The following is a 22,500-nucleotide window of genomic DNA, read 5'->3' on the forward strand; positions in this document are numbered from 1 at the left end:
CAAACATAAGACTCCACCTGATATACAGATTGTCTCACGGTCTGTATATTGTCGGATCAATATAAGTGTCGACTATATCCATTGTTTGTAAGCATACAATGATTGAGGTTTACTTAATAAATAAGTACGAGAACTCTGGCATATATAATGTGTGAATTGCAAGGCGAGGTAGGACGCAATTACATTCTAATAGACATTTATTTCGAATAAATGACTAAGTGGAAAACGAGTGAAACGAATGTAACATATTAAAGGAATTATACGTGCAACATATACAGAAAATATTTTTCCCCCTTGAAAGGGAAGAAATGATGAGTGCCATTCTAAAGCTGAAAATGTCGATAAATTTTCCCAATATAAATTCTGTAATGTTGTATACTATCAACACTGTGTACTACATATACACGGCACAAGTGTTATCTGTATAATTCCATACCTGAGATTTTGGACAGTCTTAGTGTCGACATGGTGACACTCACTTAAAAGGTATTGCATCGGAAGTGTCAACACCTTTCCACCCTAATTGATAGTCCCAATCAATTAACTATTCATCGCAGCACCAGACGACAGGTTTTAATACACTACCTTCCGCCACCACATAATGCTTCAGTTCATGGACTTGCTTAGCGTAGTGTTTGTAGAACACTCTGGATGATTTCCATCCAGTATATGAGCGAAGACGCTCAAAGTTCATATACTGAAAAAAGTTCAGTGATGAAGCAATTTTCCTTGGATCAGGACCTTTTGGTGTACTGTCAGGATCCGCTCTGCAAATGAAGTAGGTGAGCTTCACCCTCAGTTGCTTCAGGGATAAGTTTGATCCTGAGGTTTCTCCCTTGAAGAGCTGTCCTCCCCTGAAGTCTGAAGTTCTACGAAGATAGACCTTTAGACACACTATTGGACATAGAGAGACATCTTCCTTCAGAGGGCAGATTCTCCAGGGACCCCATCTCTTAGTGGGTAGCTCGTTCTTGGCGAGAAAGGTTGGATCAGGAAAGAGATTCAGTTCTCCCACTTCTGTAAACTGAATGTGGCCCTCATTTCTTGATAGGGCAACTATTTCACTAACTCTAGCCCCTGAGGCTATAGCGAACAGGAAAATAACCTTCTGGGTTAGATCCTTGAGAGAACAATCTTCATTGTTCACAGGTGAAGCATAATGTAGGACCTTGTCCAAAGACCATGAAATGGGCTTCGGAGGAGCAGCAGGCCTAAGCCTAGCGCATGCCTTCGGGATCTTGTTAAAGATTTTGTTCGTCAGATCCACTTGAAAGGCATATAGAAGAGGTCTAGTCAAGGCTGACTTACACGTAGTTATCGTGTTAGCTGCCAGACCTTGATTATGAAGGTGAATAAAGAAGGACAGACAGAAGTTTATTGAAATTTCCTTCGGTCCTTTTGCTTTAACAAAAGCAACCCACTTTTTCCAAGACGATTCATATTGTCTTCTAGTTGACTTAGACTTGTATTCTTCTAGGAAGTCTATATTGCCTTCTGAGATCCCAAATCTTTTTTTGACCGCTAGGGCGACAAAATCATGAAATGAAGGTTTTGGGTTCTCTGTGATGAATCAAAGACAATTAACTTCTGAACCCACTGAGATAGTGCTGGGTTCAGTACAAGGGCCAGCCTCGGCTTTAGTTCCCTCACTAGAGGGAACCAGTTGCTCTTGAACTATTTGGGAGCCACTAGAGCTGCCTTTCCTTGGAAGGATCTCAGCATGTTGAGGACCTTCAGCAGGAGATTGGATGGAAGGAACAGGAATTTCCGGGTCCATCCGTTCCACACTAGAGACATGGCGTCCGTTATCTCCTCTAGAGGGTCCTCGTATGGGGCTACATATCGAGGTAGTTTCTTGATGACGCTCATCACTAAGAGGTTGATCTGCAGTTCCGGGACTTGCTCCAATCTGGACGAGAATGGGTCTGCGGCTGTGGACCATTCTGACTCTTATCGGCTTGAGCCCGAGTAGGGCATCCGCTGTCACATTGCGGATCATTTGTAAGTGAACCGCTGATAGGTGCCATCTCTTTAGGTAAGGGATGGCTAATATCACCTAGATTATATGGGACGATCTCGAGCCTTGTCGGTTCAGACATCTCACTATCACTTCGCTGTCCCAGATCAGCCTGATGAGGGCTGACCTGCATGGAGAGCGTTTCCCCAACGTCAACAGGACTGATATGGCTTCCAGAATGTTGATGAGAAGGGCCTTGAGTAGAGATGACCAAGTCCCTTGGGCTTTCCTCTGATGGGAGTGAAATCCCCATTCTTCCATCGGGGCATCCATGCGGATGATCTTCGATAGTCGAGGTGGTTGCAAGGGCACAGTCCTCATTAGGCTTTTGGCCTTCGACCATGGGTTGAGAAGCGATCAAGGTATGACCGATATCGGTCATTTTAGGTCTCTTCGAGCGTTTGATGCGTATCTTCTCCAGACTCCTGACACATCTTTCAGCTGTGCTCTTAGCACTGGGTCTGTCACTGCTGCAAACTAGAGAGAGTTCAGTACTCTTTCCTGTTAGCGTCTTGAAATCCTGTCGGATTACAGTAGTCTCTTGACCGACCCTGCGATCTCTTTCTTATTTTTCCCTAAGGGAAAGGAGAGATAGTGTGACCTCAGGTTCCAATGGTTTTCCAGCCATTGAAACCTTTGAGCTGGAGAGAGTCAAGACTTCTTGAAGTTGAGTTTGCATCCCCGATGTTCCAGGAACTGGGTTATTTCTTTGGATGCTTGCAGACCAGCCGCATCGGGTGCTGCCCGCACCACCCATTTGTCCAGGTACTTTGTTACTTGAACATTTTCTAGGCATGGTTATTGCATGACTGCGTCCGCCAATATCGTGAAGATACTTGGGACTGTGTTTAGTCCGAAGAGTATGGCTCTTAGGACATATTTATCTTCTGTAACTTGAATCTTAGCTAGGAGCAGAGGGGGCGACTGACTAGAAGCTGCCAATAAGCATCTGTCAGGTCTATCAAGACTGTGAACGCCACTTTTTGTAATAGGGTCCTTATGTGTAGATGGATTAACATCCTGAAATTGCTGTTTCTTTTGAACTTGTTGAGTGGTGACAAGTCCAGAATGACTCCGAGTTTTCTCGAGTCCTTCTTGGGAACACAAAACCACCTTCCCTGGAATTTGATGGACTTTGCTTTCCTTATAACCTGTATGCTCTAGAGCTATAGGGTATACTCTTCTAATACGGGGTTGGAGTGTTGGAAGAGTTGAGGAAATGATGGTGGAGACATGTCTAGTTTCCATCCTAGTCCAGTCTTGATTAGGCCTTGGGCCAAAGGATCGAAGGTCCAACGATCCTATTGGAGCCTCCCTCCTACCAGAAGCGTCTCTTTGCTTCGATTGATCAGAAGGTTTACCTCCTCGACCGCCTACCTGGGGCACCGCAGTCATAGAAACTGTGGGATGTTGTTGAGCAAACCGAGGAAAAGTCTAGACTTTTTAGTCTTCCTTTTAGGTTGGGGACCCACATCCAGGGAAGACTTCCTCTTTGAAGAGATGCCCCACTCCTGGAGAAGGTTCCTATTCTCCGTGGTGGCATTCTCGACTACCTCTTTGACTACTTCGTTTGGAAAGAGGTCTTTACCCCAGATGTTGGAAGATATCAGCTTCCTGGGTTTATGTTTTACTGTTGCAGCAGCTAACACGAACTCTCTACAGGCTCTCCTAGCCTCCATAAAGGCATATAGGTCTTATACTAAGGTGGCCATATGCATTTTGGCCAAGACCATGAGCATGTCTGGGGTACTTCGTTGGGCTGAACACATCTCTATGCAGTTTTGTAGGGATAAGGAGGCCGCAAGTCTCTCCTTTGTCTCTTGTTCCTTGCACAAGAGAAACTCAGGAAGTTTAGGGAGATTCTCGCTAAACTGTCGTCCAGCGATGTCCGCGTCCAGTTTCCCTACTGAAGAGGTTAAGTGGACTTCCTTCCAATCCTTCTTCTGCATGGGCAAGGCTAGTGACAGGCCTGCACTCCTCAAGTGCAGGGCATGGTTTCCCTGCCTCCACTGCCTTGGCAACAGTTTTAAATGCCTTCCACGTAAAGGGTAATGGTATTGAAGCAGGAGCAAGAAAGGTAGGGTGTCCCTTACTCAGGGTGAACACCTTCGACACAGAGTAACCCGCCTTTCTCAGGCTACTTGACAAGAGAGCCTGTGCCTTATCGTGGTCGAAAACCATGACTTCCTTCGGTTCCGTCTCTTTTTCTGACGTTGGTTCATGCTTCAGTCGAATGAAGCAATCAGGGAAAGCGTTAAAGCTTGGCCAAAACTGGATTTCGTTTACAGGGACAGCTCCCATCTTCTCTGAGATGTAGAGTTTGCCGTCCAAAACGGCATAAGCTCCGCATACTTCCAGGGATTGGTTTTGGAGCATGTCGGGAGGTCTTGGTCTCTGGGTTGCTTGAATGACCCTCGGGAGGTGATAAGTGGAGCTTCACGGAGCTCTCTCTTGAGTTTCACTTCCTTTTTGATTAACCTTGTTTGCAAAAGTTTTCCATTAGACCCGTAAGATGGGCCAGTAACTGGTTAATTTTGTCTAATAGAGGGGTAGAAGGTGAAGACGTCGAGGTTAACGGCTCCAGGGCCGGCACAGATGGAAGGAATTCCGACACGACATAGTCATCTTCTTCCAGAGGTGCCTTCCTGCCCTCCGTCTCGATGGCAATCTGGACGCAGGGAGGTGTTGTCGTCTTTGCGGCACCACTATTTCACTACTTGCTTTCGGGAACAGTAAGCTACGCTTCCTATCGTTAGGTAGGTATTATGGTTCCGGAGAGTTCTTCTGGAACCCTCTTACCCATTTGCGTAGTTTCTTACGTGCTGCATCCCTAGTCTCCATTGACTTGGGATCATTAAAACCTTCGGTCACTAAGGTTCGGCAGATATTGCAGACTTGGGGGTCCCAATATTGCAGGGATTCGGTAATAATATTGCAGGGGGCATGAGACCTGCATGCTTTATGACCGTAAAAGTACTTACTCATAAGATTGCAGAAGACTGCATCACATTTCATCTGCGGTTCCTCCTGTAAAGAAAAGAAATCAGAATGAGTATACGATTGTTTATCTCGCCTGATAAACAATATGTAATTAGTCATATTTTAATTATTATAGCTTAGGTTAGTAAGCTAGAAAGGAATAGTGAAAGACACATACTTGTGTATCCCTCGCAACCAATTGCTGTAACCTCCCCCCCAGTATTAAAAATGAAGAGTTTCCTTTATCAGGGCAACTCGAAAGAAAAAGGTTCTAACCCCTAGGGATAGAAAAGTGTGCACTGCCACTGACCCTTCTAATTATTTAATATTGTGGGGTAAGTATTAACTGATTTCCAATCAGAGTATTGAAGGAATTCTATTCTTTCAATATAGGTTCCGTCTCAGCAGAAGCCTGCACAAGGGTACACAAGATATGTTAGAAATTAACTACTGTATAATAATACTATATTTTTCTGTTTGCAGTATATACTATATTGCAAATATACTGGCTACTGTATACTGTAATCATATACTGTAGTTCAGCCGGTGTGCTGCCGGCATGGCTAGCACTTGGCGGCCCGGTCCAGCCGGTATGTCGCCGACTGGACTAGAAATTAGAAAAGACACATACTTGTGTATCCTACCCAACAGATTGCTGTGACCTTCCCTTCCAATATTAAAACCATAGAGTTTCCTGATCAGGGAAGCTCAAAGACAAGGGTTCTAACCTTTAAGGATAGAAAGTATACTACCACTGGCCCTTCTAAATTATTTAATATTGTAGGGTAAAATGTAAATTGATTTCTAATCAGAGTATTGAAGGAATTCCATTCTTTCAATATAGGATTGGTCTCGGCAAACGCCTGGGCAAGGATATCCAAAATATGTTAGAAAATAACTACTTGTATAATATATACAATAGTTTTCTATCTGCAGTGTATACTATACTGCAAATATACTGACTACTGTATAATCATATACTGTAATTCAGCCGGCATATAGCCAGCATAGCTAGTCCCTGACTGCACAGTCCGGCCGGCATACTAGCTGATAGAGAGAGAAAAAGCATGGAGTGAAGGACTGCCTTATTATTGTGTATGTTTACACTAAATAAGGATGTAAATATATAATTTACTGCCTTTCCCCAGAAAGAAGGTTCAAATGGAAGGGGAGAATGCATCATTCAGGCTTCCATCCAACCACAAATACCGTTGCCGGTATACTCCATCCGGCATATGGCCGGCAGGCTAGTACCCGGCGGCACTGGTACAGTCGGCATGCCGCCGACTGAGTCAGTACCTGTCGGCGCCGGCCCAGCCGGCCCCGGTTACAGGACATATGGACGGCAGTCCAAGGGAGGACTGAAGAACCTTGGTGACAGAAGGGCCTCCCCCCGGCAGCCGTCATGGCCGCCGGCAGCCGTCAAACAACTGCTATGTAGGAGCCCGGCTGGCCCTGCAACCTGCCGGCAAGCGGTGAGATTGCAGGCAACGGCCATAGTAAAAGGAGAAACATCGTTTCAGTGCTGACGCCATCCTAGGCTGTAGAAGAATGTCTATTCTTCAGCTCAGGGTCTGCCAGCATAGGACTAGTCTTCTAAACCGCAGGGAGAAGGTGGCGGCAACATACCACCATCCCAGGTGCGGTTTAGGGAGGCTTAGCCTCCTATGCCAGCGGCTACAAAGCCGGCAGGGGAGTGACTACTCGCCCTGCTGGCCTGCCACTGGCAAAAGACTGAATACTCTGAGATTCTGTCAAAAACCAAAGCCGGACACTCGCCGGCAGGGTGGGGGACAGAAAAACCCTAGCCTAGTCAAGTCCGAGTAACTACTCTATGGCAAGACCAGAAAGGGTTGCCACCTGCGGCGGCACTCAGAGGAAAAGAGGGATTACCCATGACTCTCCAAGGAGACAAGTATCAATTTATATAATTCTAGGAGATATACTATCTCCCTTAGAATCAATAAAACGATGCACAAGGGTAAAAGGGGAAATGTCTGAAAGTATACTACATCGCCTAGGTTAGGTAACCTAGGCAAGCCGAGATCACGGTTACCTAAATCACCGAAACTCTAACGTATACGATCGACAAAGAAAGAGGAAAATTATGCATACCATAAATATCTTTACAAGTATAATTATGCCTAAATAGCTTTCATAATTTATTAATGCTATTTCAACTGGGAAAGTCGTTCTACTAACTAAATAACTCATGCCTAACGAACGACAGAGCCCAGGGCGCCTCCGGTAACAGGCCTAGCTCCTAAGCACAATAAATTACTCTAATTTCACTGTGAAACAGGAGCTAAATTTATATACATAGTAAAGAATCAATACTCAACTTTCCAGAGGTGAAAGAAGCTGGAGATTGCATAATAATCCTCGCAAAATCGATTGAAAAGGTTAGATCAACAGGGAACACCACCATGCGAATTCACTACAAAATTAGGAATAACTGCCATCTTGAATATGGTGCCATCTTGATACTCAATAGTAGTATGGGAAATAGGGTACCCTTGATATCGGTTCCCCTTCCAAATTTGCCACTCTTCCCCCTCGAGGTGAAAACTCTATTCGGGGTGAAGATCACTGTGTGTCGTATCAAGATATACGTCCCCTGATTTATGCGATATCCTTAAGAGAAATTTTAAGGATATTCGCGCCAGGAGTTAGAATTCTGGAGACATAAAGGTAAATTCTCTGGGAATATCACTGTAGTTCATATATCCCTTGGAAGCTACTATTAGGAACCTTCCATCAGGACGACATGGCTTGAGCCCAAAAAAATTGCCAGACTCCGGCACCGGCTGCAGAGCAAGTAGTGACACAAGTAGGGCGGCGAATTTTCATTGGCTGAGGCACTCGCCGGGAGAGGCTAAGTGTCAGTCAGGCTGCCGCTTCACTCACTTATAGGTAATGAGTAACCATTCAATCTGTCGACTGCTGTGTTGTGTTTGGCGGATGCACTCTCCAAGATGATTTCCATAGTAGGCAGTCTGCCTGAATGAAACTCGGAATTTCCCGGCGAGCGCCTCGGCCAATGAAAATTCGCTGCTGTGCTTGCGTCACTACTTGCTCTGCATCAGGCGTAGGAGGTGGCCAAATCAAATTTGCCGCCCCTTCCTACAAGCAAGAACTACCACAAGTAAGGACGTTACCAGCACCATTTCAACCACATCAGCCTGAGGATGGAAGGCAATACCTCTCGAACCACATCATGGAATATTGTATTTTTACTTACTGTTTGAGTTTAGCCTGATTTAGGACTTACCTTGGATTTACCTACCCAACGATGAAGGAGGAATTTTGCCCTGTTACTGGCGGAATGCAGTAATGCAGAAAAGAAAATAATTAGAACTATTAAGAAGAATACATCAAGCTACTGTGGCAGAGATTATTATCATTATCATTATCATTATTATTATTATTATTATTATTATTATTATTATTATTATTATTATTATTATTATTATCTGAGAACAACCTAGTCAGAAAATCAAGAAGCTATAAGCCCAAAGGCTACAACAAGATAAAATAACTCGGTGAGGAAAGTGAACAATGATATAAATAAACTTGAAGGGAAGTAATGAACAATTAAAATAGAATATTTTAAGAACAATAGCAACATTACCTCCGTTCTCACTTCCTTGCTATCCAACTGCTCATAATTTTTACTTAATAATGCGAGGTTTTGGAGTATTTGTGCATGGGCAATAAATGGCCTCCCCAGCCCTGGATCCAGTCTTCATGTGCCGAAATCGGAAATGCAACCCTAACCAAACATTCTTGATTCTTTGTCTGAGCCATATCTGTGTGTAGTTCCGCATAAATAACACAGTTATTCTGCTGTTTTATCTAAATATCTAAGCTAAAATCCTAGTGTTTGACCATTTTGTGTGTGTATATATATATATATATATATATATATATATATATATATATAATTTTCTCTTTTAATTATAAGCTGGAATCATAAAGTAAATGTAATACTTCAGAAAACGATAAAAAACCTATTTATATCTAAAAATAAACCAACAAAAATTGTTAATGAAAAACTTCTTTTCTCCACAGTATCAATATATGGAAATGCTTTTGAGGACCAGAGAGAGAACAGTATACATTGAAGTGGAGACCGATGAAAAGACCTCGCTAGGAAGAGTGTTTATAAAACTCCTAGATACCAATCCGCTGACCAAGCAAATGTTCCTAATGTGCTCAGGGCAAAAGAGTGTCTCCTACAGGAACACCGAGCTCATCCAAAATGAAAAAGGACACATTAGCGGAGGGGATTACCTGAGAAGTGACGGCTCTAAAGGAGGAACCATCGTGAAAGGCCTCGACGACTTTTATCCAAGATATTTCCGTCGTTGGGAGAAGAAGAAGGGAGGAGTCGTAGGCGATAGGTTTTCCACCAGATTTCACATTTTACTCGACAACCCGCATGAAACCATCTACTACGCTCTTGGTATGGTCACAGAAGGCTTCCAAGTCGTAAGAGCTGTTGCCAATAGTGAACTGGTGACGAAAGCCCGCGTAAAAGACTGTGGTATCTTTATTCCTATGATGCAATTCAATGATTCTTCTGATGATGAGAAGGAGGAAGGTGATGATGATTAGGCTGATATTTACGAGGGCAGTGAGAGTGTTGCCAGATGGGCACTGAATAATTCCTGAGGAATTTGCAACAAAATTTCTGGATATTTCCAAAAATTCCTGACAATTATTCTATTTATCATGAATAGATTATACAAAAGGAAATCAATTTTACATTTTTCTTATATGAATTTAAAGAAAAATTCAATAATACTTAGGCCTATGCATCAAATTAGAAATTTTATGAAAGTAGAAAAAACTACGATATTAATAACATACTACAAACAAAAATATGTAAATTATATTTCCTTTGACATATTAAATGAATTGTAATTTGTAAAAAAAAAATTTGCACATATATATATATATATATATATATATATATATATATATATATATACATATATGTATATATGTATATATGTATAATCATCTCCTCCTAACTCTATTGATGCTAAGGGCCTCAGTTAGATTTCACCAGTCTTCTCTAGCTTGAGCTTTTAAATCAATGCATCTCCATTCTTCATCATCTACTTCACACTTCATAGTCCTCAGCCATGTAGGCCTGTGTCTTCCAACTCTTCTAGAGTCATGTGGAACCCAGTTGAAAGTTTAGTGTGTATATGTATATATATGTGTGAGTACTGAATAATATACTCATATTAGCAATTGTTTTAAAATGCATATTTTTCCTGATATATATGAAACTTTTACCTGTATTAGTGTAAGAAAACTATAGACAGTTCTATGCCAAAGGACAGTTTGCTAATAAGTTATAAATTAAGTGTGATATTAGTTTTTAGACATTTTAAATGTTACGCCTTTTTTTTTACAGGATTTGTATGTATAGGAAGTGATATTACTGCTCAAATATATATTCTTTTATTTCAAAATAATCCTCCAAGGAAATACATTAATATTTTCCTAGAATACATACTAATAATATTATCGAAATTTTAGATTTTCACCGATTTTATGAAGGCTATCATGTTCTGAGATGCATTTAGCAAATGGAGTTGAATAAGCCAAACTAAATAAAATGATCAGACAATGACAGCATAGGAGGCACTGCACATGATATGAGACTCCCAATTATAAAAATTCAGAATCTTACGGCTGACGATGTAAAGAACCAGTTCAAGACAGTGCCCGATAATTTCCCTTGAATCCAAATAAGATAGAATAAAAGACTGGCTAAGAATTCTTATTATTAAGATACAACCTTAGATGGAAAAGCAAGATACTATAAGCCCAAGGGAAATAGCCTAGTGAGTGAAGGAAACAGAATAGTGTGCTTGGTTGTATCCTCAAGCAAGAGAAATCTAACCCAAGGTAGTGGAATACCATGGTACACAGTCTATTACCCAAGACTAGAGACCAATGGTTTGATTTTGGAGTATCCATCTCCTAGAAAAGTCTCTTGGACCTCGTATACACTGACTCCCCTGGCGTGATAACTAGTAAGGTTGGTTCTCCAGTCGGGACATCTGATCATGCGTTGATTTCATTAGTAGTGAAGACTGCGCAGCCTGTCCCTGATATATCATACTCTTGTAAAATTTATATGAAATCCCAAGCAGACTGGAATGGGATTTTGCATGATCTTTTGTGCTTGAATTGGTCACAATTATATAGTAGTGTAGATCCTGTTGTCCCTTTGAATCAGAATATAGTTAACATAATTGATAGGCGTATCCCTTCTCGTGTGCTAAGGTACCGAGTGAAGGACAAACCATGGTTCAATGATGATTGCAGACGTGCTTATTTAGAGAAGCAGGAGGCCTATAATTTTTGGAAGAGTAACAGATCAGATTTGACCTGGAATAACTATACTCAGCCTCGAGCTTTTGCTCAGAGAGTTTATGCCTCAACTGAAAAGGAGTACAATTTAACCATAAAAGAAACCTTTCTGGTACAACTCAGGAACATAAATGGTGGTCTACCATTAAATCTGCACTCTTTGGTGTAGATGCAGCAGTTCCTCCTTTACTCAAACCAGATGGCTCGGTCACTCACTGTCCAAAGGAAAAGGCAACCCTTTTGGCTGATGTTTTTGTCAGTAAACAGAGTAATGAAAAACTTGAACCTCCTCATTCATGTTTTCCCGAGGCTAAACTAACTAGTTTAGCTTTTCGATCCCATGAAATTAAAGCTCTGTTGATGGACCTTGATGCTTATGGAGGTGTAGACCCAAATGGTATTTTTCCAATGTTTTTTATAAAGACAGCAGATTTCTTAGCTCCAAAGTTATCTGTTATTTTGCGTAAGTTAGCAAGAAGAGGAGCTTTTAGCACTTGTTGGAGGATTGGTAATGTTACTCCTTTATGTAAATGTTTGTGGTAGCTCAAGTCCCACTGATTACCGCCCAATTTCCATAACTCCCATATTATCTAAAGTTTTTGAACGTCTAATGGCGAAACGTCTTAATAGGTTTGCTGAAGGTAATCATCTATTCCCTACTTTGCAATTTGGTTTTCATAAAGGCCTTGGAGCATGTGATGCCCTTCTTACAATCTCCAATGCTGTACAGAAATCCCTTGATTGTGGTCAGGAAGTTCGTATGATTGGCCTTGATTTTAGTGCTGCCTTTGACCGTGTTAATCATGAGGCCCTTGTTTTCAAACGCAAACAGTTGGGAGTGGGTTGGTCGTTTTTTAGCATTATTTTTTATTTTTTAAGTAATAGATCTCAAATAGTTGTTGTTGATGGGCACCATAGTGAGTATAGGAATGTGATATCCAGTGTTCCACAGGGTAGTGTTCTTGGCCCATTACTTTTCATACTATATACACATTACATGTGGTTTGGCATAGAAAACAAGCTTGTTGCATATGCAGATGATGCTACTCTCTTTGCATCAATTCCATCCCTGAATATAGATCTGGGGTTGGTGAATCCCTTAATAGAGATTTAGCTAAAATTAGTGCATGGTGCAAATTATAGGGTATGAAGCTGAAGCCTAACAAAACTCAAAGTATGATTGTAAGTAGGTCTAGGACGGTGGCTCCTCAACATCCGGATCTCGGTATTGATAATGTTTCTTTGAATTTGTATGACTTTTAAAATTTTAGGTGTGATTCTCGACAGCAAATTTACTTTTGAGAAACACATTAGGTCTGTGTCTTCTTCAGTTACACAAAAAATTGGCTTATTGAGAAAGTCTTTTCAGATTTTCGGTGATCAATCTATACTGAAGTGTTTTAATTCTTTCATTCTACCTTGTTTTGAGTAGTGTTCTCCTGTCTGGTGTTCATCTGCTGATTCTCATCTTGATTTGTTGGACAGAAACATACGGTCTATTAAATTTCTTATTCCTGATTCCTTGGTCTCTAGTCTTTGGCACCGTCATTCAATTAGTTCATTAAGTATGTTGCATAAGATTTTTCATAACTGACCATCCTTTACGTTCAGATCTCCCTGGACAATTCTATCCTTTTCGTAATACTAGGCAGGCAGTTAATTCTAATAATCAGGCCTTCTCCATCATGAGGCTCAATACTACACAGTATTCTAGAAGTTTTATCCAGAAGTTACAAAGTTGTGGAATGATCTTCCTAGCCGGCTAGTTGAATCAATAGAACTTCAAAAGTTCAAAGTTGGAGCAAATGTGTTTATGTTGACCAGGCTGACATGAGTCTTTTTATAGTTTATATATGACATATCTGTTTTTGACGTTGTTAATGGTTTATATATAACATATCTATTTTGACGTTGTTACTGTTTTAGAATGATTTATTGTTAACTTGTTCTCATCATTTATTCATTTCCTTATTTCCTTTCCTCACTGGGCTATTTTTCCCTATTGGAGCCCTTGGGCGTATAGCATCTTGCTTTTCCAACTAGGGTTGTAGCTTGGCTAGTAATAATGATAATGATAATACCACGTGGAAAGTAGCCACTGAACAATTACAGTTCAGTAGTTAACTCCTTGAGTGAAGGTTGCTGTCATTCTGAGTTATTTAAAGTTGAACTAATTTTCTTTGAGCTTCTCTAGGGCTTGTCTTACATCCATAATATGCTGTTAATCATGAGGGCTGAAGATCAGGATATCCTCTATGTAATTGATGCAGCATGGCAATTCTTTGAGCTTGTTATTCATAAGACTTTAAACGGAGATCGATTTTTAAGAATATTCTAAATCCTTTAAGCTGGTTGTTATGTCACCAATGTTAGGTAGTGGGTACTAGTCTACTACTGTTTGTTTGAACATTAATTCGTCGTAAAGCCACCGCATGCTATCTCCTTTAGGCGCCATGTGAATGAGAGATATCCAACTGCGAGAAACTTTAGGGGAGATTCCTGTCTGTTTCATGTCCTGGTATAACTGCTTTGCGTAGGCTTTCTGAAATGTGCATGACTCGTGACTGGGAACCAAACATATAATGTAATATAAACTACAACTGGCAAGTAAATCAACCTCTCGAATTCCAAACTCACTTGTTTGCTTTCACATTAAAACTGTTACATTTTAAAACATTAATACACGAATTCTGAGACATTTAAATAACTCCCAGACAGCAATATATAAAACTCTGAATATCCAAAGGTCTCCTAAGTACATTCAAAACTAAACTGGGTAATTACTCTTAAGGCTTATTTATGACTTACTACGGCTCTTTAACAGGATACGAGCTGATTCTATTCTAAACAATGGTGATTGGAATAATGCACTCTTTACAAAAATATATTCCATATAAATTACAACACTTTGAAAAGAATTTACATAAAATAATTCACTCGAAATGTTAAGACTGAACAAAACTTAGATTTAGACAAAAATGTTATGATCTGAAAATTATATAATCACTTGACTTTAAATGTTAAATCTGAATAATCCTTAGACTAATGAAATTATACAATCACTTATTTCACTTGAAACTAAATCTGAGTACAATGTTTCAGTTTGACACTTAAGGAAAATAAGATAACCAGATCACAATACAAATACCTAACCTTCCTACAGGGCCGTTTACAAAAACACTGATAGAATTTTATAAGTACGCACTACACCCAATATATGCGGGTTCACAAAATCACTTTGGAGAGGACACCCTTTATGTACTGAACATTTTTAAAACAATACTCTGAGCTGCGTTCGGGAGAGGGGGAGGGGAAGATGGCTGTCTTCAGGCTGCAATTCTTTATCCATCAGAATTACCAGGTATTACTCTCTCGAACGTGCATTCACGCAACAGGGAGACAAACTCTCTCGGTTGGCTAGCTCCGCCCACCCTTTGTCCCTGAAATAAAAAAAGATAAAATCCTATCACTAGGTTTTTTGCAAAATTTCCAAAGCACATGGTACTGCGTATTCTCTCACAAACATGACGCAATACCTCATAAAAGTATAAAGGAACATTACTTAAGCCCTTGTTCCTGTAGTGTATTATCACATAACACTCTCAAACAGAATACGTAAGACTTCGTGGAAAAATTATGTGAAATAAAAAGTTAATTCTTAAAAATAACGTAAAATTACATATTCTATCTTGATTAAAGAATACAATGAAATTAAAGACGAAGGTCTTACGTAATTTACATTGCTAGAAATATTTACCCATACATAGTAAACGTTACACACTTATAACCTAGGTGTGTTTCTTCACACTTGGTAAACACCTGGATATCTTTAACTTGCAAAAAAAAAAAAAAACATTGGATACAACTGTATTCAAGCTTACATTATTTGTTTATAGATATTAGTTTCTCTGTTTTAAAGATAAAATGCCATCGTTCATGAACTAAGCAACAATATATTCGACGTTGTCTTGTGTTTGCTGTAATACTGTTATCATGCTATCCACAGGTCATATTTGGATATTCAACATCAAGCTTGAAAACACTTCTTACAACATAATTTCAAAGGAGGGTCATAGGAATACTAGGAATGCGAGAATAGTAAAGAAAAGCACTTGTTACATAAATTTTTAGTACAGAGTGGAAGGAAGAAAAATTAGATGGATAAAGCAACGTGAAGAGAGAGTAGCTGTAGATATTAAGGTGCGTCCACACGGTCGAACAGTGTGAAAGAAGCGTTAATGACGTCAATAACGAGCACTAAGTGGTGTATCAGACAGTGCCTGTGTTCGTAGAGTCTGAGCTTCAGAGGCGGAGTGGCACTATGGAAGGAGTTTTACTTGTTTACCGGAATAACTTTAACTTTTTGAAGAATAGGTATCACGTTCCCTGTAAACATGAGTAGTTGTAATCCAGTTATGGAGAAAAGCTGACTTTGAGATAGAAGAGAGGCTCAGTTACTAATCAAACAGTACTGGCAGAGTCCAAGCTTATAAAACATCAAAGCAAATGTTTACAAAGACAAAAATAAACGTGTAGCAGCAATAAAGGTTAAAGGTGACTGGTTTCAGTTCCGGTTCCATCAGAATAGATGCTCACCAGAACGTCAGCCGGGTAAGCCCAACCCCCTACTGTGGTGCCCTACCACAGCAGTAGCCTCCCCAGTAAACAGCTTAAACTCACGGTCCTGGGCGGGGATGGATATCTTGCCATGCGAATGCTAGGCAAACACGTTACCACTGTAATAGAAGCGGAATGTCTGTAACTGGTTTACAAGTCGAAAAGAATGTGAAATCCATAATGGGTCAATGCAAGGAAGAGCTACACAAATTGGAGAAAAAAAAACGTCAGAGGTTGGTACAGAAGACATTTGTCCGAAGAAGTGTTTGATCGTGAGGAAAATACGTAATTCTCTCTCTCTCTCTCTCTCTCTCTCTCTCTCTCTCTCTCTCTCTCTCTCTCTCTCTCTCTCTCTCATCAATAAATTGTTTTTTAAAGTCTGATTCATAATAAATTTGAGTTTCCTTTAAAATGGATGAATGACATCTCTTTTCACTCCGTCTTTGCAATTAGTTCTTCGATGTAATATTCCATTGTTCTCAGAAGATCAGGAATAATCGTGCTGCATAATTTAATTTATTGGATTGAGCTTTTATTTCATGGGGTACTATGGTTATGATGCTCCGTACTTGAAGCTGATAACTACTACTTGATTCTCGAGTACAGATTATAACACTGACATTGATAACAGAGATGCCAGCCAACATCAACTTCGGACATTTCTTTCGGTCTTTGTCTGGTAAAAGGAGTAGAAATCCTGGTAGTCAACTTCATCTGGTGCCACTGATTGTTACCATATTAACTTCCCTCATTTCAATGCTTATGACGTCATTCTCTTTCAATTTAGATATGGTAACAGGGTTTATCCGACAGACACTGTTCGACCGTGTGGACGCACCTTAAATTAGTTAGATAAAATAATGTTGTAAAGGCAGGTTTGTAAAAGTACTTGCGAATGTAATTAAGACATAAGAAGGAAAGGATACAAGTGAGAAGAGTAGCTAGGCTAATGTTAGATAAATGTATGGGGAAATAGCCAATGGGGAGTTATTAGAATTCCTAGATGGAGACAGCTGAGAGCGTTTGTTAATATAACATGGAAGTGATGTTCGAAATAAGGACTGGTGAGGTGACAACATAACAGTTTTAGTGAAGAAAAGGATGAGTGTAGTGACATATCTGAAGAAAAGAACAGGTGCAGCCATGCAAAAGGATGGACAAGCCAATGAAGATTAGATTGAAAAGAGAAAGATGTGACTAATTACAAATAAGGAAGGGAAAACAGCAATAAGAACTCTAGAGAAAATTTGTAGATTTTTTAAAGGAAATAAATGTAAAGAGAAATTGTAATGAATACTTGATTTGAGAGTAAATAAAGAATTCGGAGAGATGCCATCTGAAGTAACTATCGATGAACTAATCATTTTAAGTATTTGTTGTATTTAAAAGATAGAATAGAGCAAGAGTAGTATGTGATAAGAAGATGCCAGTCAAGCTAAAATCTAAGATCCATAACACAGTAATAAGACCAGTGTTAACATGTGGATCGGAAACGTGGGCTTTAAGACAAAAAGAGGATGAAAAGCTCGAGAGAACAGATACGAGAATGCTGAGATGGTTTAAGGGACTATCACTGCTTGAAAGATTGAAAAATAATGAAAGAAGAATGTCAGGCATAGTAGAGATTTCAGATGTGAAAGAGTTGCACAACAGATGGTGTATGCACGTGTTGAGAATGAATGGTGGGAAGGAGGTGGGGAGAGCTTGGGAGGAACCTTTTTTTTTTTTTGGTGGGGCGTTGGGGGAGATCGAGAGAGGCAGAAAATTAAAGGTGAAAGATATATTGAAAAGAGGTTTGATGGAAGAGGATACCTTTGATAGAAAACATTGTCTCAGGGCACCCCAGGCAACCAACCCCTTAATGTAGAGATAACGGTGGGAGAAAAGAAAAGACGCAGAGCTGAGTGATACAAGCTTTAGAGCCATTAGTGTAAGACTGGGAAAACTTTTGACTTTTGAAAAGGAATATTGTGGATATTTTAGAAAATTAATTATTAGATTAAGAAAAAGAAAGGCACGAGGTGTTTATGAAATTACAAGTTAGATACTGATGTACAAACATGATATGATTTGAGTGGATGACCAAGGAGGCAAAATAAGTCTGAATAAGAAATATGTTACGGAATTAATGATAAATTCATCATCATCATCATCATCATCATCTCATCCTACATCTATTGACGCAAAGGGCCTCGGTTAGATTTCACCAGTCGTCTCTATCTTGACCTTTTAATTCAATACCTCATTTATCATCTACTGCACGCTCCATAGTCTTCAGCCATGTAGGCCTGGGTCTTCCAACTCTTCTAGTCCCATGTGGAGTCCAGTTGAAAGTTTGATGAACTAATCTCTCTTGGGGAGTGCGAAGACCATAACCAAACCATCTCCATCTATCCCTTACCATCATCTCATCCACATATGGCACTTGGATAATCTCTCTTATAGTTTCATTTCTAATGCTGTCCTGTCATTTAACTCCCAATATTCTTCTGAGGGATTTATTTTCAAATCTACAAAATCTGATGGATATTATTTTATTGTCATACCACGACTCATATAGCCTGATTTTTATGTCATTTCAGGCGATTTGATTTCCAAATTTTACTTAACCTAGCCATTGTCTGGTTTGCTTTTTTCAATCCTTCATTAAACTCAAATTCTAAAGATCCTGTATTAGAGATTATAGTTCCTAAATATTTAAATGATGGCACCTCATTAATCCTTTCTTCTTCCAATAATATTTCATCTTCCATTGTTTATTCCTTGCTCATAATCTCTGTTTTTCTTCTATTTATCTTGAACCCAACCTTATGTGATATTTCATTCATTCTGGTAATAAGCTTTGGAAGTCCTTTGGTGTTCTGCTAATAAGGACAGCGTCATCAGCATATTCTTGATCAGCTAATTTTCTTTTAGCAATCCAGTCCAATCCTTCTTCACCAACCCCAATTGTCTACGCATTACAAAATCCATGATGAAGGATAAACAACATAGGTGACAACACAATCCCCCTAAGTATTAGACTGTTCACTGGAAATTCATTTGATAGGACTCCACTAACATTAACTTTGCACTTTCTATGCTCATGAACAGACTTAATCAAATTTTTATATTTAAGAAGAACTCCATAATAACGCAAGATTTGCCGGTGCACACCATCAATTGCTTTTTCATAGCACACAAATGCCATCAAAAGTAGATTTCTTATGACAATAATAACTATAGGCATATAGTTTCTGGTGCTCCTCATGGTAATGGTCCTTGCCCTACATTTTATTTCAATTTTATAATACTGATAAATGGTTTGACATTAAAATTGAGCTCATTGCTTGTGTAGATGACAATACTCTCTCTGCCTCGACCAGATTTCCTGAACCCTTGAGATAACTGAATTGCTTAACAAAAATGTAGGTAAAGTTATTGCAGAACACAGTTTATAGAAGATGAAGTTTAGCTCAAACAAAAATCAAAGCATGATTGCTACTTGGTCTGCCACACTAGATCCACCCTGACATATTTGCACTGACAATATTTCTTTAGCTAAATGCAGATCATTTAGAATTATAAGTGGAATTCTTGATCACAATTCCTTTTTTAGAAACACACCTTCTCTGTCTCATCTTCAGTTGGGTAAGTGATTTGCCCATTGCAAGTATCTTTCAAAATTTATGGGATCTAAGTATTGTTAGGAAAATTTAATACTATGGTCCTGACATACTACAGATACTGTTATCCCGTCTTGTTTCCAGCAGCTGAGTCTCATCTTGATGTTTTGAACCAGAAATTATGTCCTACTGAATTTCTTATGCCTGAAGAAAATGTCATTCTTTCCATTAGCTAATTTTGCTGACTTGAATAGGATTATTCCTTATACCGATCATCGTTCAAAAGATCTTAGACTATACCATTATTATTATTATTATTATTATTATTATTATTATTATTATTATTATTATTATTATTATTACTATCCAAGCTACAACCCTAGTTGGAAAAGCAGGATGCTATAAGCCCAGGGGCTCCAACAGGGAAAAATAGCCCAGTGAGGAAAGGAAATAAGGAAATAAGTAAATGAAGAGAATAAATTAACAATAAATCATTCTAAAATAAGAAACAACGTCAAAACAGACATGTCATATAATAAACTATCAACAACATCAAAAACAAATATGTCATAAATAAACTATAAAAAGACTATGTCCGCCTGGTCAACAAAAAAGCATTTGCTCCAACTTTGAACTTTTGAAGTTCTACTGATTCAACCACCCGATTAGGAAGATCATTCCACAACTTGGTCACAGCTGGAATAAAACTTCTAGAGTACTGCGTAGTATTGAGCCTCGTGATAGAGAAGGCCTGGCTATTAGAATTAACTGCCTGCCTAGTATTACGAACAGGATAGAATTGTCCAGGGAGATCTGAATGTAAAGGATGGTCAGAGTTGTGAAAAATCTTATGCAACATGCATAATGAACTAATTGAACGACGGTGCCAGAGATTAATATCTAGATCAGGAATAAGAAATTTAATAGACCGTAAGTTTCTGTCCAACAAATTAAGATGAGAATCAGCAGCTGAAGACCAGACAGGAGAACAATACTCAAAACAAGGTAGAATGAAAGAATTAAAACACTTCTTCAGAATAGATTGATCACCGAAAATCTCTTGCTAAGCTACAACCCTAGTTGGAAAATCAGGATGCCATAAGCCCAGGGGCCCCAAAAGGGAAAAGAGCTCCGTGAGGGAAGGAAACAAGGAAAAATTAGATATTTTAAGAACAGTAACAACATTAAAATAAACATATTAGAATACCTTCAATTCCAATAGGCTTTAAGATTCATGACCGACAGTATTCTACATGTTATATTGTGGATACGAAAATAATTGTGGTATTATCTTCCTAATCTAAAAGAACAATCGGAGGAACATTTTAGAATATAGAATAGGTGCTGACCCATATTTTCTTGAAAATTTTGTCATCGGTATCTTATCATATTTCATCTGTAACATATTAATTGATATTATCATTTATTTTAATTTTGAATTACTTATTTGTTATTCCTCCTTTTTTGTACTGGGTTATGTTTCCTCTTGCTTTTAACATTTTGCTTTATCAAATAGAGAAGCAAATTAGAATAAAATATTAATCATAATGATGATGAAGTTAAGCATTTGTATTTACATCCAAGAAAAGTACACTTTTATCTTTTTTGGGATTGAAGTAAACTTTTCTTTCATCTTTAAGATTATCCAAGTTTCACATGAAAGTATTTTTTTAAATATCAAGATGTATAAAAGTCTATAATCGATAGTGTTTTATTCATATATATATATATATATATATATATATATATATATACAGTATGTATATATATATATATATATATATATATATATATATATATATATATATATATATGTATATATATATACAGTATGTATATATATAAATATATATATATATATATATATATATATATATATATACAGTATGTATATATATAAATATATATATATATATATATATATATATATATATGTGTGTGTGTGTGTGTGTGTGTATTCACATACATATTCTTACATATAGTTACATAAACATAGATACCATAATAAACCAATATGTAAATAGATATTCATAGATTGATCTTTATATATATATGTATATATATATATATATATATATATATATATATATATATATATACTGTATATATATATATATATATATATATGCGTAAATATTCTGTATTTAGTATATATATATATATATATATATATATATATGTGTGTGTGTGTGTGTATGTATATATATATATATATATATATATATATATATATATATATATATATTATTACTATCCAAGCTACAACCCTAGTTGGAAAAGCAAGATGCTATAAGCCCAGGGGCTCCAACAGGGAAAAATAGCCCAGTGAGGAAAGGAAATAAGGAAATAAATAAATGAAGAGAACAAATTAACAATAAATCATTCTAAAAACAGTAACAACGTCAAAACAGACATGTCATATATAAACTATTAACAGCATCAAAAACAAATATGTCATAAATAAACTATAAAATGACTCATGTCCGCCTGGTCAACAAAAAAGCATTTGCTCCAACTTTGAACTTTTGAAGTTCTACTGATTCAACCACCCGATTAGGAAGATCATTCCACAACTTGGTAACAGCTGGAATAAAACTTCTAGAGTACTGCGTAGTATTGAGCCTCGTGATGGAGAAGGCCTGGCTATTAGAATTAACTGCCTGCCTAGTATTACGAAAAGGATAGAATTGTCCAGGGAGATCTGAATGTAAAGGATGGTCAGAGTTATTAAAAATCTTATGCAACATGTATAATGAACTAATTGAACGACGGTGCCAGAGATTAATATCTAGATCAGGAATAAGAAATTTAATAGACCGTAAGTTTTTGTCCAACAAATTAAGATGAGAATCAGCAGCTGAAGACCAAACAGGAGAACAATACTCAAAA

General features: G+C 38.3%; 1 protein-coding gene across 1 annotated transcript in view; it reads left to right on the forward strand.

The window, feature by feature from the left end:
• LOC137648075 (uncharacterized) overlaps window positions 1–9,755 on the forward strand; it is a 22,000-nt gene extending 12,245 nt beyond the window's left edge. Inside the window, exon 4 of the mRNA XM_068381015.1 lies at window positions 9,068–9,755. Coding sequence (XP_068237116.1) covers window positions 9,068–9,613 — 546 coding nt within the window. The 3' untranslated portion in view covers window positions 9,614–9,755. The remainder of the gene's footprint in view (window positions 1–9,067) is intronic.
• The last annotated feature ends 12,745 nt before the right edge of the window (window positions 9,756–22,500 follow it).

The sequence above is a fragment of the Palaemon carinicauda genome, chromosome 1 (assembly GCF_036898095.1).
Source record: "Palaemon carinicauda isolate YSFRI2023 chromosome 1, ASM3689809v2, whole genome shotgun sequence".
In the NCBI taxonomy this organism is placed as follows: domain Eukaryota; kingdom Metazoa; phylum Arthropoda; class Malacostraca; order Decapoda; family Palaemonidae; genus Palaemon; species Palaemon carinicauda.